The 18082-nt window shown below is 47.0% G+C and overlaps 1 protein-coding gene and 1 non-coding gene across 3 annotated transcripts in view; both read left to right on the top strand.

Moving 5' to 3' along the window:
• The first annotated feature begins 3948 nt into the window (after nt 1-3948).
• LOC122939739 lies at nt 3949-4063 on the top strand. The gene has a single exon (XR_006390161.1). It is a non-coding gene; the product is annotated as a U5 spliceosomal RNA (small nuclear RNA).
• Nucleotides 4064-12119: 8056 nt separating this feature from the next.
• The window catches only part of LOC122939223 (latent-transforming growth factor beta-binding protein 2-like), a 40902-nt gene continuing 34939 nt past the window's right edge, over nt 12120-18082 (top strand). For both annotated transcript variants that reach the window (XR_006390106.1, XM_044295261.1), the window contains exon 1: nt 12120-12583. Coding sequence is in view for 1 of the 2 variants with exons in the window: in XM_044295261.1 (XP_044151196.1) it covers nt 12233-12583 (351 nt within the window). In the remaining variant the exon portion in view is untranslated. The remainder of the gene's footprint in view (nt 12584-18082) is intronic.

Genomic DNA, 18082 nt, shown 5'->3' with positions numbered 1-18082 from the left:
CAGTAGCCTCTCCGTCTGTTTCCTACACATATATACTATGTCATGTCACTGTATATTTCCCTTGAGGTGCCTCTGACAATAAAATACTTTAGTCCTCCTCCTGGATGGGCCCCTTCCAAGTTTGGGCCCCATAGCAGCCGCTTCCCCTGTAGCTATGCCCCTGTCAGGACCACTAGGAGAATTGTGGGGAATCTAACCTCTTCGTTAGAAGCAGTAACATTAGTACACTTTGCAAACCAGCATCGTTACAGGAAGAAAACAATGTTTATCAAGTCTGGTTCGTCTTGTGGTGATCAAGCCAGAAACTCGGGAAGACCTGTCTTGATGGCTTCGTCTGAGAAATACTGAACAAGGTAGATTATTCTGGCCATTCCAATAACTCTGGTCAGGAAGTACACTTCCACATTCTTTGAGTTCAGGGCAGATGGTCGCCTCAAGAGATGTATCGGTGATCCAATATCAGAGACCTGGGAGCAATATATCTACCTCTTTTCATTTAGGGCAGGCTCTACAACCAGTCAGTGGATCTCCACCATGTGCTACATCAACAATTGGAACAGGATTCGCTTTTCTCCACATAACTGTCAATACAGTCAAATTATGACTTGGGCAGTGGAAAGTCCAACCGTAGACAGCCTTCCACATTCAGGGTACTCTGAATGTTCAGACGGATCTGTTTAAACAGGTCATTGTTTAAGTCTCAACAGCTGTATTTTTAACATATTGTGTGAAGATGGGGTACCCCCATTTAGATGCAATGGGGACAGCCTCTAATACAAAGCTCACAAAGTTCTGCTCCCTGAATCCAGCGAATAAACCAGAAAGAATTGAAGGCCTGTCTTTTAGTTGGGAAGGAATTTTCCATCCAAAATTTCCCCTCCATTTACCCTCATATCCTGACTGCTCAGGAAAATCAGATGAGAGTCTCAGCCATAACCTTAGTGCTCATCTGGCCAGGAGGGCATGATTCCTCGCTGGCTACAACTTTCCAGAGGAAATTATTGGACATACAGTCCAGCCAAATCTTCTGATTCAAGCAGACCTACAGCATCCAAGCTGGAGATGTTTCAGCTTACAGCCTGGAATCTGACAGTTCAGGACTGAAGAAGGGCTTGTAAGATGTGGTGGTGGAGGCTTTGCAGAATCCAGATCTTTCTAAAGTCTTACATTTTTTACAGGAGAGTTTCCAGTTGGGTTAAAACCTAAACCTAACACTGTTAGAGTGCATTTCACGGCTGCCATTGCCCACATAGACGGCGCCTTTGTGCATTTTTTATGTTCTTTATTCAATTATAATTTATCGGTTAAGCCTCCTATTCCAGCCTGGGATCGGACTGTTCTCCTCAAGACCCTGGTGAAATCTCTATTTGAGCCTCTTCCAGAAGCACCACTAAGGTTTGTATCTTGGTAGGTTTTATTTCTGGTAGCAATTGCATCAGCCAAGAAGGTGTCAGACTTTGCAAGTTCTATCATGGGCCCAGGGGCATAACTAGAGTTCTATGGGCCCCAGGGCAAACTTTGAATTGGGCCCCCCTTGCGAGCCTCAACCCCGCCCCTCCCCACCAGCCTCTGCCCCTACCCATACTCTCCCCCCCTCTGTATGAAGCCATACATTAAAAAAATAATAATACTCTAGTCACTAGAGTATTTTTTTATTTATTTTTTATGTATGGCACACACTGGCTTCATATGAGGGGGGGGGATGAATGATGATCAGTGGTGCCGTGCGGAAGTAACCTATGATGCTGTGCGCTCCCGTACGTACGATGTATGCCGCTCCGGGACATATGGCCCGCTCACAGACCGTATGTCTCAGAGGGTTTACGGTCATGTACATGAGCCCTAAGGCTGCTATTTCTCTCCCCCCCCCCCCCTTTGTGTTGTGCTGCCAGAAGGATGATAAGGAAAGTCTAAATTTGCTTTCCGAAAATGATCTTTCCTTGACTCCAAAGGCAGCACAAATATCCCTTCCTGGAAAAGACATTGCTTGGAAAAGACCACATCTGCCTAGTGGGTGTGCCCTCCTTTATAGGTCTGATTTACTTATAATGTATCTTCTGTCTTAGATGGGAGGAGCAAGACATTAACCCTTTGTGTGTGCTGCCTTTGTACTCAAGCAAAGATAAATTTCAGTAAGAAAATTTAGACGATCTATCTGTCATCTATTTCATATGTCTGCTGATCTGTATATAATACCGATCCGTATATCTATCTATTCCCCCCCAAAAATCCCACATACTAACAAAGCAGATAACGCAATAGATGCAGAGATTATAGATGGACTACGCCCTCGCTCTGATCTGATAAAATCCGAGACTCTCAGTCAGTGTATTTTATTGTCCTGTTTATAAAACAATAAGTGGTGCCCCCGCCTTGTTCCCCCGGTGAATGGAGCGTGTCCTCCTGCAGCCGCAGTACAGGGCGACTCCCCGGCCGGAGAATGATTCAGGCGCAATGATGTCACCGGATCCGCCTGCTGCAGGGCAGTGATTGGTGGAGCAGCTGACGGACACTTGTCCATTGTATCCAACTGTCTGTGCGTCACGTGATCTCTGGGCCCAGGAGCTTACGATCACAGCGCTCAGTGCTTTATGCTGGCGGTTTTGTAGTTTTCACCTTGTTCTGCGGATTTTCCCCCGGATTCCCCTCCAGATCTGTGCGGGCGGAGGAGCAAAACTACATGGAGACACCCCCCCCCCCCCCCAAGAAGTGCTGGTCCCATTCCCCGCCAGGGGTGTGTAGTGTCCCAATAGGTCAATGTGGGCACTACACAAGGGTTAATATGCCTATTGTATTAATGTGATGTTTGTATGTTCATTTCCCTGTGCTATCTGGGTAGCAGGCCTATTGGGTTGTAGTTTAGCCTCCTAGACACTAGAGAGAGCTAGAGAGCCCTGAGTATATATAGGAAGGCTCAGACAGGGAAGGGTAGTGCAGTCCAGGAGGCTAGTAGTGCAGTCTATCCAGCCTGCCTGAAGTTCCTGAGCCTCAGTTAGCTCAGAAGAGTTACCCCAAGAGAAGAGTTTTCCTCCTGGGAGAAACCTGCAGTTTCCACCAGCAGTGTTCCAGCTAATCAAGTAAGCTGAAGGGGCAGAAGGGACATTGAACTAAGGCAAGTGATATATACCTGAGTAAGATTGCTACCAAGGATAAAAGCCAGCATTTGGGCATACGGGCCTTGGAATACAGCCAGCCAGAATAACTGAGGAATAGTGCAGCCTGGTCTGTGAGTGTTGATTGTTACCCTCTGAGTATCTTGCAAAGAACATTTGTCTGCCATTTATAAAAAGCCTGCTAATGGTTATTGCTTCAATGTGGAACTGAAACTGAACTGTACAAAGTTGAACTCTTGTCCCAGTAAAGCAAAGTTTGGTTTACCATACCACCGTGTTCCTCAATTACTACAACTATAAATTGGTGTACCACCGTTACAGGCACTGGCGTCACGTTTCTTAAAGGGACCTTGCCCCAGGCACATTAAACACCTGCAACATCCAGGGCACCTCACACACCATCAGGCCTGGTCCCTATATGCAGAGTGTGCCCCAGAGGTCTCCTGTGCCAGCCTCTCCTTCACTGCTGTACGCCTGCCCAGGGTTTTCCTACAGAACTGTGAGTAACCCTCGCTTGCTCATTAACCCTGACCTCACAATCGAAATACCCTGCAGGTCTGGCGTTCTGCAGGGGGTCACGTGACTGTCCTGCAGCTTCTGTGGCTCCTCCCCTCATCTGCATATTACCCAGGATGCATCTCCTGTGTCTTCACAGACTGAGTTTTTTCTGTTATTTTTATGTTTTTTCTTGTACATTTTTAGTACCAGATTAGACACATCGTATCCGGAAGACGCAGCGTGTGACCTGTACACAGCACATACATGTACACAGCGCTCTCCGTGTGTGTGATGAGCGGCCCCCGGGCCCCCTGCACTGCCGGCCCCTGGCAGCTGTATATTCTGGATTCTCTTAAGATTGAATAAATCTTTCGCCTTTTACTAAAGATTTCCGTGGAGAGGAACAATCATGAATTTCATTGAATTTTTTTATGCCTGGCGCTTGCTGGGCTCCCTGTTCTGGTTAATGGAAGAGTGGATGATGGGAGTTATTGGCAGGACACTTACTGAGAGATGGTGTGCTGAACACACAAGTTATTAGCCCTTTATTGTTGTATTTAATATACTGTTTCTTTTGAAGGGGAGCTGTCAGCAGTTTTATGCTAGAGGTTCTAATCAGTGATGAGCGAAGTGACTTCAGAAGCTACACCTGAAGTCGCTTTGGTATTGGCTCCGATGAACTGAAGCTATTACTTTGTGAAGTCTCGCGCTACTTCGGAAATTAAATTTTACTGCAAAAAAATCACTCCGGCTCCGTACAGCATTAAGACAAAGTTTTATGCGACTCAATTTTGGATGAAGCAACCAAAGACGATTCGCTCATCCCTAGTTATAAAGCTGTACAGAGATCCATCTCCGTACAGTATTAGAATGTATGGGCTTCGATGAGGTGAAGTCGCTTGAGACTTCATTGAATAACTTTGGTAACTGATTACTACAGTGAAAAACCACTTCAAAACTTGGAACCAAAGCAGAGTTATGTTCTAAGGTTTTTCACTGTAAAAATCAATTGCTGAAGTTATTCAACAAAGTCTCGCGCGACCTAGTTAATAACGGACTTCGCCTCATCAGAGCCCATACATTCTAATACTGTACAGAGACTAATCTACGTACAGTATTATAATGAATTTTTTAGCGAAGTGCCTTCGGATATTGCATCTGAAAACATTTTGCTCATCTCTAGTTCTAACAGCTCCAGCGCACGCCGTACGAGTCTCCATATTCCTGATCTCTCCCCCGCTCCCGCCCACCTGCCCATGATTGAAAGTTTTTCTCCATACGAATCAGCAGCGGGGGGAGCGGTGAGCTCAGGAGTACGGGGCTCGTTCACTATGCACTCAAGCTGTTTAGTTAGGTAAGATTTTCGCAAAATAACTGGGTCAATTAAGCCTTTCCCGCCATCGGCTGTACAGGTACGAAACGCTGATCAGGCGGGTGCAGCTTCTCAATTAGTGCAGGGGCCCCGCTGTTTCTGATCCCCTGCTGCATCCGCCGGTATCACTGCCTTAACACTTTGTATGCTGCTGTCAACACTGACTGCGGCATGCATGGTGTTTGCAGAGGGAGAAGGCTTCTGCTAAGACCCCATTGGTGACTGGGCCCAATGTCTTACACAGGCATCAGAGCCTGCCAGCTACGGAAGCCCATGAGACCAAACCCCAGGCCTGGATCTCTGTCAGTATTGTAATGCATTGCAGAGGGGATAAGACCCCCAACTGCTAATGACCCACAGTAAGACAAAAAAGAGAAAGCATAAAAGTAAAAAATACATTTTTTAATATTTTTTTTTAAGTTTAAAGAAAAAATAAAAGCGCCCTTTCCCCTCATCAAGCCATATGCAATAAAAAAAATAAATCGATAAAAACAGACATTTGTTATCACCGCGTCCGTAACGACCGGCACTATAAAAATATCATCAGATGAACACCATAAAAAAAGGGTGTCAAGGAATTCGGCCGAGCTTCGGGAGCAAAGGTCAACTGCGGGAAGTCGGAAGCCATGCTGTTCGAGGAGCATGCCCTGGCTTCCTCTGCCCCCTTCCCCTTCTCCATCCAGCTGGAGTTCATCAAGATCCTGGGAGTCTGGTTCGGGGAGAAAGAAGCAGCCCTGAAGTCCTGGCAAGATAGTTTGTTAAAGGTCAATCAAAAGATCGGACTGTGGGGCCTCAAGCAACTCACCAGCGAAGGGGGGAAGACTCTTGTGCTGCGGAACGAGATCCTGCCGGTTCTTCAGTACATGGCGTGAGTCTGGCCTCCTCACATCACCATGCAGCAGGCCATTATGAGGACTGTCTTCCGCTTCATCTGGGGCTCCAAAATGGACAGAGTAAAATGGACGTTCATGTACAAAGACCCATGCAAGGGTGGGAAAGGAGTTCCAGACATCCCCACTCTGCTGCGAGTGGCCTTTGTGTGCGACAGCATCCACAGAACTCTGACAGCGAAGGATGATGGCCAGTCCGTGTCCCGGTTCTTTCTCCTGCCTCTCTGGAGGAGGCTGAGTTGGGATAAGTGGGACAGCTCCTACCCCTACAACTAGGATATCCCCTGGTATTACCAGGACCTTCTCAAGTTTGTAAGGGAACACCAACTGGAGGTACTGAAGCCTGACTTGTGGAAACCAAAGACTATCCACAAGCTGATCCGAGCAAAGGACTTAATAGAGTATATTCCAGGACTCCCTGCTGCCACTGCTAAGACTGTTTGGAAGAACGTGGCTCCTAGCAGGTTAACCAACGGGCACAAATACCTGGCATGGATGGCCATTCAGGGAGGCCTGTTCCTGAGAACTTTCATGCATGCCCTTAGACTATGCAACACCAGGCACTCCCCCGGGTGGCCTTTCCAGGAAGAAACACCTTTGCTCCTCTTTTGGCAGTTGCCGTTTGCGCAGGCCCTGTTGGACACCCTGGAAAATGAACTCATAGATATTATTCACAGGAGCAGCCTGAAGCACACCGCCGTGCTTTACGGACTATTCCATGGGACCCATTCGGTTGAGGCTATTCAGGAGGCCTGGCGCCTTATAAACTGTTTTAAGGACACTATTTGGCTTGCCAGGAAACGCCTGGTGATGAACTGGGAGAGGATGTCCGTCCAGGACTGAACAGGCTGGTTCTCAGTGTGCTCAGAGACTACTCCATCATGGACAGTCCGGACGTTGACGAAGAAGAGGATTAAAACCCCTCTCCTTCCCTCCTCTCCCCCCAGTGTGTCTGTCTTTCAATAAAGCTTCGGTCCTGTGACTCCCCTCCCCCCTACCACGTGTCCGATGCTTATTGATTGATGTGTGATGTTAAAATGTTAGTGTGGCGCTATGTGTGGTGTACTGCGCTGTGCTCTACGCCCATGCACAAATTGTTTTCCGTGTAATCCTTCTGCGGTGGCGGTCATTCAGATGCTCAATATCTTCCTGTGGTCATACAGATGCTGGATATCCTCCTACGGTGGTGGTCATACAGAAGCTGGATATCCTCCTGTGGTGACGGTCATACAGATGCTGGATATCCTCCTGTGGTGGAGGTCATAGAGCTGCTGGATATCCTCCTCAAGCTCTCCCATGTTGGAACTGTAATTCAGACAAAGTGGTTTTTGGCTGCTGTACATGGGAGATCTCTCGTATGGGGCACCATTGGTTCGGCGTTATAGGAACACCACGTCTCCTGGGTCATATAAGGGTCCATTCCCAAGTCAGTAGAATGTGTCCGCACCCGTTCTGCAATTATCTGGAATGGGTGCAGACCCATTCATTCTCTATGGGGCAGAAATGTATGCGGACAGCACACAGTGTGCTGTCCGCATTCGCATTTCTGGAGTGCGGCCCCGAACTTCCGGTCCGCGGTTCCGGAAAAAAATATAACATGTCCTATTCTTGTCCGCAATTGCAGACAAGAATAGGCATTTCTATGGGGGCTCCGGCTGGGTGTATTGTGGATCCGCAAAACACTATGGACGTGTGAATGGACCCTCAGGCAGTAGGACTGGATCACTGATCCTGTGGACATACTGAAGGCTTCTCAATATCTCCTCCACAAATACCACATGGGAGTGGCCAACGGGGGATAATGGCGCCACCATCATGATGCTAGTCCTGTGTGTTTCCGCACTATATGCTCTCTAGCCTCCTGTGATCTCTGATGTGACCATTATTTGTACCAAGATGGAAGAGCTTGGAATGACTGAGGGTATCAGCATCTGTATGACCACCGCCATGTCAGGGGGCAGCCTGTATGACAGCACAGGAGATGCCACCCAGTAGTCATGTGACCTCCACATGTACCCTGCTGCAGAACATAAAATAAAGGGGCTCCACTTGTGTGATCAGTGACCGAGCATCATTAGCAGTTTATACTGTGTCAGTCTACACTATAATCGCATTACTTTCTGCAGGTGTTCTGTCTAGTGAGTGTATTGTACGATGTGGGCCTGACTGGGTGCGGAGCACTAAAAGGGGATGTCTGCATTCAGTGTTAGGTTCCCGTCCTAAAGAGATCGCCTTGACGCTGGCGGACGGACAATTTTTTACAAAATGTATTCGCTAAGACTCTCACATTTACAACGCAGCTTCAGTATTTTATATTTGCTATAGTGAGTACGGCTTTATTGTATGTGCTTATTTTATTATTTGTGTTTGCAGAGCGCTGGTGCATTGTTTGCCCTCTATGTTACTTCCAGCTATAGCGACGTGCACCTGCGCATTGGGATGGGCTGACTGACCCCCAAATTTGTTTTTCTTGCATTCAGTTTTTATGTTGGGGCTGCAGGGAGACTATTAAAATAATAGAAAGGACCCATTTCCTCCCGCGTTCACTCCGATCCAGCGCCGCTGCTTCTTTCTCTGCGCTGAAGCCGTGACATGTAGCACACGTGACCACTACAGCCAAAACAGTACATCACCGCAGCTTCTGTAGTACCCCAGAGAGGTATTACCATTCCTACACCCTGCTACTGTCTCTAATGGACTAACCATAATGTTGTCTGTGTATTTATTGCAGGTCCTCTTACACTGCATTAATTGTTCTGCTATGTAACTGTTATTTATTACATGTAATATGCCTGGTTCACCAGCAGGTGGCAGCGTATATGGCAGAGAGATATTTGGATAGAATGGAACCTACCATTCCTTTTCCCCCCTTTTGGACAGTAGTGGGATAGTCCCGTTTGCTACCAAGGGAGGGGCTGCAGGGAGTTTTCAGTCAGTCTGAGCGCAGTCTAGTCTAGAGTTGGCAGGAGAGGAGAATCACCCTGACTCCTTACAGATCTACAAAGTGTTGCGTGGGGGTCAACAGCCAAACAGCCAAAGGCTCCAGAGATACCAGAACTGTCCTAAAGTCCAGTGACCGGACTAAACCAGAGTTTAGCACAGCAGAGAGAGAAAGCTGAATATTTAAGTTTGCCTGCCAGTTTATGCCAAATCCTGCAGGAACCAAGCAAAAGGCCACTTCTTGTACAGATGCAAGTTGATCCAAATAAAGCTGCTGCATAACTCCCAACCATCCTGGATTTCAGAGGCTGTCCCTCAGTGCGGGGGAGGGTATGTCCTGCTCTCAGGCAGCCGTCAGCTCCCTGCTTCATCTTTCCTCCCCCCCCCCCCACACCACACTGCAGGTCTGGGCAGGGGGCGGGGCCAGCTGACAGTCAGCCTCTGCTCCTCCTCCTCCTCCTCCACAGACCAGATGAGCCGATGTGTATCCTGCTGCTGCTGGGGACCAAGCTGAGTATGTGGAGTTTATATATTTTTTTAACTTTCTGTGAGGGGGCACTATCCTGGCAATATTACTCTGAGGGGGGACACTCCTGGCCATATTTCTGTGAGGGGGCACAATCCTGGGCATATGTCTGTGAGGGGGCACAATCCTGGCCATATTTATGTGAGGGGGCACAATCCTGGGAATATTTCTGTGAGGGGGCACAATCCTTGCCATATTTCTGTGAGGGGGCACAATCCTGGGTATATTTCTGTGAGGGGCACAATCCTGGCCATATGTCTGTGAGGGGGCACAATCCTGGGTATATTTCTGTGAGGGGCACAATCCTTGGTATATTTCTGTGAGGGGCACAATCCTGGCCATATGTCTGTGAGGGGGCACAATCCTGGGTATATTTCTGTGAGGGGCACAATCCTGGCCATATGTCTGTGAGGGGGCACAATCCTGGGTATATTTCTGTGAGGGGGCACAATCCTGGCCATATGTCTGTGAGGGGGCACAATCCTGGGTATATTTCTGTGAGGGGCACAATCCTGGCCATATGTCTGTGAGGGGCACAATCCTGGGTATATTTCTGTGAGGGGCACAATCCTGGCCATATGTCTGTGAGGGGGCACAATCCTGGCTATATTTCTGCGAGAGGGCACAATCCTGGGCATATTTCTGTGAGGGGCACAATCCTGGCCATATGTCTGTGAGGGGGCACAATCCTGGCCATATTTTTGTGAGGGGGCACAATCCTGGCCATATTTTTGTGAGAGGGCACAATCCTGGCCATATTTTACTGTGAGGGGGAATATATCAGGGCACATATCTGGCATAACTACTGTGAGGGGCACATATCTGACATAACTACTGTGAGGGGCACATATCTGACATAACTACTGTGAGGGGGGCACATATCTGGCATAACTACTGTGAGGGGCACATATCTGACACAACTACTGTGAGGGGCACATATCTGGAGATAACTACTGTGAGGGGGCACATATCTGGCATAGCTACTGTGAGGGGCACATATCTGGCATAACTACTGTGAGGGGGCACATATCTGGCATAACTACTGTGAGGGGGCACATATCTGGCATAACTACTGTGAGGGGGCACATATCTGGTCATAACTACTGTGAGGGGCACATATCTGACATAACTACTTTGAGGGGCACATATCTGACATAACTACTGTGAGGGGCACATATCTGGTATAACTACTGTGAGGGGCACATATCTGGTCATAACTACTGTGAGGGGCACATATCTGGCATAACTACTGTGAGGGGCACATATCTGGTCATAACTACTGTGAGGGGGCACATATCTGGCATAACTACTGTGAGGGGGCACATATCTGGCATAACTACTGTGAGGGGCACATATCTGGTCATAACTACTGTGAGGGGCACATATCTGACATAACTACTGTGAGGTGGCACATATCTGACATAACTACTGTGAGGGGCACATATCTGGTCATAACTACTGTGAGGGGCACATATCTGGTCATAACTACTGTGAGGGGCACATATCTGACATAACTACTGTGAGGGGCACATATCTGACATAACTACTGTGAGGGGCACATATCTGGTCATAACTACTGTGAGGCACTGTGCTTGGGGAGCAGGGAGAGAGCCTTGGCGCTTACAGGAGCAATGGTGCCTTCTCAAAACTGTTGATCTGCGAGGGTCCTGGGTGTCGCACCTCCACAGACCAGAGGGTATGGGTGTGTATAGTTATGTTTTGGGTGGCGTTCGAGGCGTGGTATCTCCTATCTATCTGTCTGTAGTAGGGGTACTTTGAAGTCTGGACAGCAACACGTGGTGACACCTCAATGGTGTGCGGGGGACCCACCATAGCGTTGGGGCCACCCCAAACCCGGCCACTGCATGTCTATGCAGCCATCCAGCACGTAAGGGTGCTGGCACACAGTGCGGTTCTGACATGCAGTTAGGATGCGGTTTTTTATTGTAGCGAGGTGAAAATACTTAAATTATTCCAACAATGCAGAACTCCAGGGTTTCACTGCTGCTAAACTGAAAACTGCATCCTAACTGCAGGTCAGAACTGCACTGTGTGTCCGCACCCTAAGGAATCCTAGTCCTGAGGGCTCCACAATTATCCCACAACCAGCCAGAAAATGAAAAGGCCAGCAGTGGCCCCAGAGGATGAGACAAACATAATGGTCTAAGCGGAAGGAGTGAGGAGCAGTCCTATGTAACACCACAGATAACACAGTGATAACTCTCTGAGTACAGATAATGTAGTAGATGTCACCTGCAGTCCTATGTAACACCACAGATAACACAGTGATAACTCTCTGAGTGCAGATAATGTAGTAGATGTCACCTGCAGTCCTATGTAACACCACAGATAACACAGTAATAACTCTCTGAGTACAGATAATGTAGTAGATGTCACCTGTAGTCCTATGTAACACAACACCATTATGTCACAGTAAATTTTACACTCTGAGTTCTGCTACATATGTAATTCTTTATTACTGGTTTTGTTTCCCAGTTCTCCCCTCACACTGGGAAACATTTCATTCCAGCCTATAATTACTACCTTCTGCCGCTCTCCCTCCCCCACCCCCTGAGGAGATATTTCCTGGGAAGAAGCTTTAGTATAAGTCCCAGTAGAGGAAGTGTAATTTCTTTTGATCCTGGGGCCCCTGAGCTGGGCCCTCCCAGTCTGCAGATCAGATGAGCATAGTCCTGACAGACTTTGTAGACACCTCTGACCAGTCAGTCTTCTCCCATTTATTGGATTTATTCCTTTCTGTCCCGGGTCCCCCAGACCTGGATGTGTCACCTTGGGGTCCTCCTACCTGCTTTTTCTCCAGGGTAGTTTAGGGTAACGTTATCTCCTGCTTCATCACTGGGAGAGCCTTCCAGATCTTGCAGGATTGCCCCTTATGATCCTTCACTTCCAAAATGGATCCAGTGATCCCCTAATTCCATCTGACAGGATGAGATCCTTCCGTGCAGCGTTCCTGCTGCTGCTACTCCTTCTGTCATATGTGCACAGTGATTCTCTGGCCACTCCCCAGGACAAGATTCCATTAGATTCCACTATCAAGGTGGAGGCTCTCACAGGATCTCACAGACCGGAGGGGGCTGAGCTGGGGTCTGCAGGACCTCTGACCCACCATGGTATCCAGGAGCAGGTCATTCGGTCCACCAGCCAACCATCCACACGAGAGAGAGGATCCTTGAGGACAACTGGGGCTGACATCACCACTGATGGTTCTACAGATGGACGGCCGGTGAGTGCAGGGTCAATTCTGGGGGGGGGGGGGCATTCAGTAGATTAATCACTTAGGGTTGCCCACTTGCCAAGTCTGGTCCTACCCTTACACGGGGTAATGATTGCCACCTGACCAGATGTACCACCTCACACTGAGTCGTCTTGTACCCTCGCTCTCCCCTCGTTAAGACCCACATCCTCAGTCTCTTCCTCGCAGTCTTCCTGCCAGAGGCAGTTGTCTACCAACCACTCAGCTCAACTTGCCAGTCTCTGCTTCCTGCCATCCCCATTGACACCCCAATCTCCTCATCTGCCCCTAAGTTTTCATCTATAAGCTCCTCTCTAGACCTTTCACATCTTAGTGATTCTCTGATGGATAGTCACTTGACCTGCTCTTCCCTCAACTCTGCTAAACTTCTGACTTTACTACTTCTCTTCTCCTGCTCTCTGACAACAATTTTCTCTCCTTCAGGCCTCATGCACATGACCGTTCCGTTGCGGATCTGCAAAACAAGGAAGCCGTCCGTGTACCTTCCGCAATTTGCGGAACGGAACAGGCGGACCATTGTAGAAATGCCTATTCTTGTCCGCAAAACGGACAAGAACAGGATATGTTATATTTTTTTTGTGGGGCTACGTAAACGGAGCAGCGGATGCAGACAGCACACGGAGTGCTGTCCGCATCTTTTTCAGCCCCATTCAAGTGAATGGGTCCGCATCTGAGCAGCAAAAACTGCGGCTCGGATGCGGACCAGAACAACGGTCGTGTGCATGAGGCCTCACTCTAAAGAATTCTCACCCTTCTCAGGACATCAAAACCATAGAAATCTACATGCCATTAACCCTCAGCATCTTGTGGACCCTCTCCAGTATTCATTGTCCTCAATATCTCTCCTGTCTCGCGCCTCCTGTACTCCTGGCAAAGAGAGTGACATCCCTAGTACATGCTTCAAATGCGATATCTTCAGAGGTGCTCCAGGTATGCAAACATCGGTAGAAATAAATCAGACGTGTCAGCAGATTTCCTCAACTACAACCTATAACTCTGCTGTTCACTATCCAGACGAGTGTATGTCATCTGGCTGATCTTCTCAGACATCTTTGATACCTTCCTCTCCCTCCTCAGTGCAGGTACTGATTGTAGACCTCAGAGACCTAGACACTTTACTGCCAATTATGAGGCATGAAAGTATCTCCCAGTCTCCAAGTGTCATTGATCACTTCCCTTCCGCACTTCTTCTGGTTCATACTCATCACAGAAGTCTCCAGGCTCCTTTCTTATTCTTGCCTTTCTACATGTACTACTGCCCCTATTCCCTCACCCCTCCCCAATCTCTCTTCCCGGCTGTTACTAATCACCCCAAAAATGTAATTTCTCTCTTCTGGTATCTTCCCTGTTCTTCCTTGACATTTTGTCATAACCCTGTTACGTATAAGCCACGTCCTGACCGCTCCTGCCTTGTGTTATCAATCTCCTCTTCATCTCTAAACTCCTGGAAAGCCTCGTCTACTCTCACCTCATCTACTATCTCTTTTCTTAACTGTGTCCTTGACTCCTTACCAAAGTGTCAAGTGGCAGCTAAATCTAACAATGACTACTTTTGAATCATTATTTTTGGATCACTTCTATGATTTTCTTCTAGGTTTTTCTGGATTGCTGTTGCTTGTTTGCTGGATCTCTACTATTTCTTCTGGATCTCTCCTGATTCTTATAGATCTATCCTTTTTCTTCTGGATCTCTCCTAAATTTTCTAGATCTCTCTGGATCTCTCTCAATTTTTACTGGATCTCTTCTGATACCCTCTGGATCATTTTTAATTTTTTGGGGATCTCTGTGCAGCATTTGAAAAAGTAAATGTCAGTTTTCTCCATAGTATGGGCAAATCTAAGAAACGTTGTAATATATCTCATAGGATGAAGATGCCACTAAATGCACTGCTCAGATTGATCTTCAGTGAAGGTCTGCCTGCTGACTGAAGGATCAGATTAATTAGATGTCTATGGATCGAGATGGCTGCTTCTTGCAAGAGAGAGCGAGGGAGCAGAATCTCCAGCTTATCTACTTCCTGTGTATGGGCAGACATGAAACTAGCTGGTCTCTGTCCACTTGCCATGAAAAATAAACTGGCAATTCCAGACACTGGTCAGACATAGCGCTAGTTCTCACACCTGGCGGCTCACTCTAAAAAACTACCTGAACCACCAGTTCACACTGAGGAAAGGTTTTCTTCCTCTCTCTCTGACCGTTCTTTCAGTGTCGCATTCGCAGGTTCTACTTTTTCTCCTTTTCCTTTTGATGTTGGGGTTCCTCCAATATACATCCTAGGTCCTCGACTCTTCTCTCTCTACACAACCCCGAACGGGCAGACTATCATCAGACTGTGTCTTCTGTACCATCTCTATGCTGATGACAAACTGTATGACATGCACAGATATATACATACTACATACACAAGACATACACAGATACAGCCACACCACATGCACAGATATATACACACACTACATACACACAACACACAGATGCATAAACACACCACACACATGGATATATAAACACTACATACATACTACATACACAGATATGTACACACCACATAGACAAATAAAAGATAAATACAAACTTCATGCTTACTACATACATTCTATATATACAATACTCACATACTACATACTCAGATACATACATGGATATATACACACACACTACATATGTAGTGGACCGGACCGCAGGGGCAGTATGTGAGTGCACGGTGGGCTGATGGGGGTATTAGTCGTACTCACAGTTTTACAGCTCCCTGCGTCGGTGTGCAGTGATGAGGAAGACAGCACTAAATCCTCCAGGGCACTCTCTATTGCAGGGAACACCAGCCAGATGGAAGTTGAGGTCCCCTTGATGGTAAAGGGTATGCTTATGGTGCTTTGGTGGCTGGGCCCCTGTGTTGTTCGTGACGCCAGCACCGTTAGGTGCAATTAGAAGATAAAGTGAATTCAATTTCTTAATAAACTCCCAGTACTTTACTGAAGCTGATCCAAAGGTCATCAATGTATGCAAAAGTAATTTACAGCAAGGCAGCTTTTACAGGGATTCAGATTAGTTCCCAGTATTTGCATAAGGGGCAGGTTTCTATGACAATCAATCTTTCTCCCTTGTTTCTCCAGGCTGGAGGGATGGACTATCTCTGCTGTACTGTATAATCATATAGCTCTGTATCCTCTCTAGGAATACTATATTCTGACAGATGGCCTTTCTGTCCTTGGTTATAGTGGGCAGCGTGTAGCCTAGAATCTCTCCATCTGATGCAAAAGAGACTGGAACCTAATATTCTCACTCCCTCTCTGAGTTGCCTGGTTCTTCTGTGATCTGTAAACAGTAAAGACCAAGATAGTCCATAATGTAAACAAAAAGGTCCGTTCCCTGGGCATAAAGCAGAACATCACGGAGGGCTTTAGCGAGTCAAAGTCCATCTCTGGGAAAATGACTTGAACATTGTAAAACAAGAGCAAAGGAGTCCTTAGAGTAAGGCAAATAATCAAGGCAATGAGTTTCTTACCCGGGCTCTATAGCTCGAAATGTTGCAGGAATTCAATAACAGTTATTCCCGATAGCAGGCAGGTAGTTTTCACGATAGGCCGGTCGGATATTCTGTGACTCTATAGGCCTTGGTTCAAGGTAACTTTGTACATCTTGAGCTTCTGAGGATCCTTCATGAGGTAGTTCTTCCAGCTGAAGTGGCACAATTAAGCCACGGTGTAAGGAACCACTGAAGGGGATCTGAGTCTAATAGTAATTTTCCAATTTCTCTCCCAAACAAACCTTGAGACGGTTGTGATGCACTATTTGTGGTGCTCTGTTCTCTTTGGTGATTTCGTAGATATAAGTCTCACGATTAGGAATAGCTCAGATGTCATAGGGTTCTCTTTCCCATTTACTATCCAGCTTACTATTGCGATGATTATTTTTCAGCCACACCTTTCTGTTGCTTTTGGCGTGCATTCGCCATGCGGATCTGGACAATCTCTTGGGCATCAGCTAGGCGTTTATGATGTTCACTCACACAATCTGTTTGTGGTAAAGGATTAATGGAATCTGGAACTTGTACATCCAAGACGAGATCTGCAGGTAATCTGCCTTGATGGCCAAATATAAGGTAATATGGAGTGTATCCAGTAGAACAATGGATGGTGTTGTTGTAAATATACATCAATTGAGATAGTAGAGTTGGCCAATCAGTTCTTTTAGCAGGTGGTTCAGCTCTCAACATCTCAATCAAGGTTTGGTTCGTTTTCTCGCAAAGTCTGTTACTTTGAGGATGGTAAGCTGTTGTTCTCATCTTCTGACAATTGTGAAGTGAACATAGTTCATGGAAGAGTTGGGATTTAAAGGCAAATCCTTGATCTGTGAGAATCTTTTCAGGACATTCATAGGGCAACAGGAAATTCTTCCAGAAAACGTTTACAGCTGTTTTGGCTGTCAAGTCTTTAACAGGTACAGCTACTACGAATTTGGTGTAGTGATCAATTATTGTCGTGGAGTAGATATATCCTGAGCGACTTGGTTCTAGCTTTATGTGATCAATGGTCACTATCTCTAGAGGTGTTCGGCTTACAATAGGATGTAATGGTACTCTACGATCATGCCTCTCACTTCTTCCAATGGCACAAGTAGAACACTCTCGACACCAATTTTCAATATCTTCTCATTCCAAACCGATAAAATCTTTAGCGGATGGAAGCTTCTGTGTGTCAGTTTACAGGCTTTGTCTTGGTTTCCAGCAGGCTTTGGCATGAATTGTGGCAGGCAAACAAACTCAACTCTGCTACATCAGTGGCTCTCTGGCTCTGCTGTGCTAACAGGCTGACTGTATAACTTAGCTTTCTCTTTATGCCGCACTTAACTTTCTCTGTAGTCTGGTTTCTAACTTTATCCAGGGGAAACTTTCTTCCTTGCTTTCGAGGCTCTAAGCTGTGGACTCCAGATCCAGCTGAGCTGAAGGTGCTCAAGCTGGGCCAGACAGGGCTCGTCTAGCAGAGATGGGCTCCTGCTTCCTTCCCCAAGCAGGGGGTACTGTCCTCCCTCCCCCTAGCAGGGGGTAAGTTAAACTGACCTCTAACTAACTAAACTTCTCCTTAGAGGGAGAGAAGAGAATGGAAAGAAGGCTCCATCCTCTGCAAATGTAGCTCTGCCATGCTTGCTGCCACCTGCTGGTGAACCAGGCATATTACACTTGAACAGTTACATAACAAGAAATATGAATACACATTATGCAGGACCTGGAAATAAATACATAGTATGACTTGTGGTTAACCGTAGGAGACAGTAGAAAGGTGCAAAGGTGGTAACGGCACTCTGGGGCGTTACAGATCCATCCCCATTGACTTTCAATGGTGTTCATGACGGATCTGTCTTGGCTATATAACACATAATACAACCGGATCCGCTCATGATGGATGCATGCGGTTGTATTATTGTAACGGAAGCGTTTTTGCAGATCCATGACAGATCCGCATAAAACGC

The sequence above is a fragment of the Bufo gargarizans genome, chromosome 5 (assembly GCF_014858855.1).
Source record: "Bufo gargarizans isolate SCDJY-AF-19 chromosome 5, ASM1485885v1, whole genome shotgun sequence".
In the NCBI taxonomy this organism is placed as follows: Eukaryota; Metazoa; Chordata; class Amphibia; order Anura; family Bufonidae; genus Bufo; species Bufo gargarizans.
The sequence above is the reverse complement of the archived record's forward strand: the minus strand, read 5'-3'. Positions and strand labels throughout refer to the sequence as shown.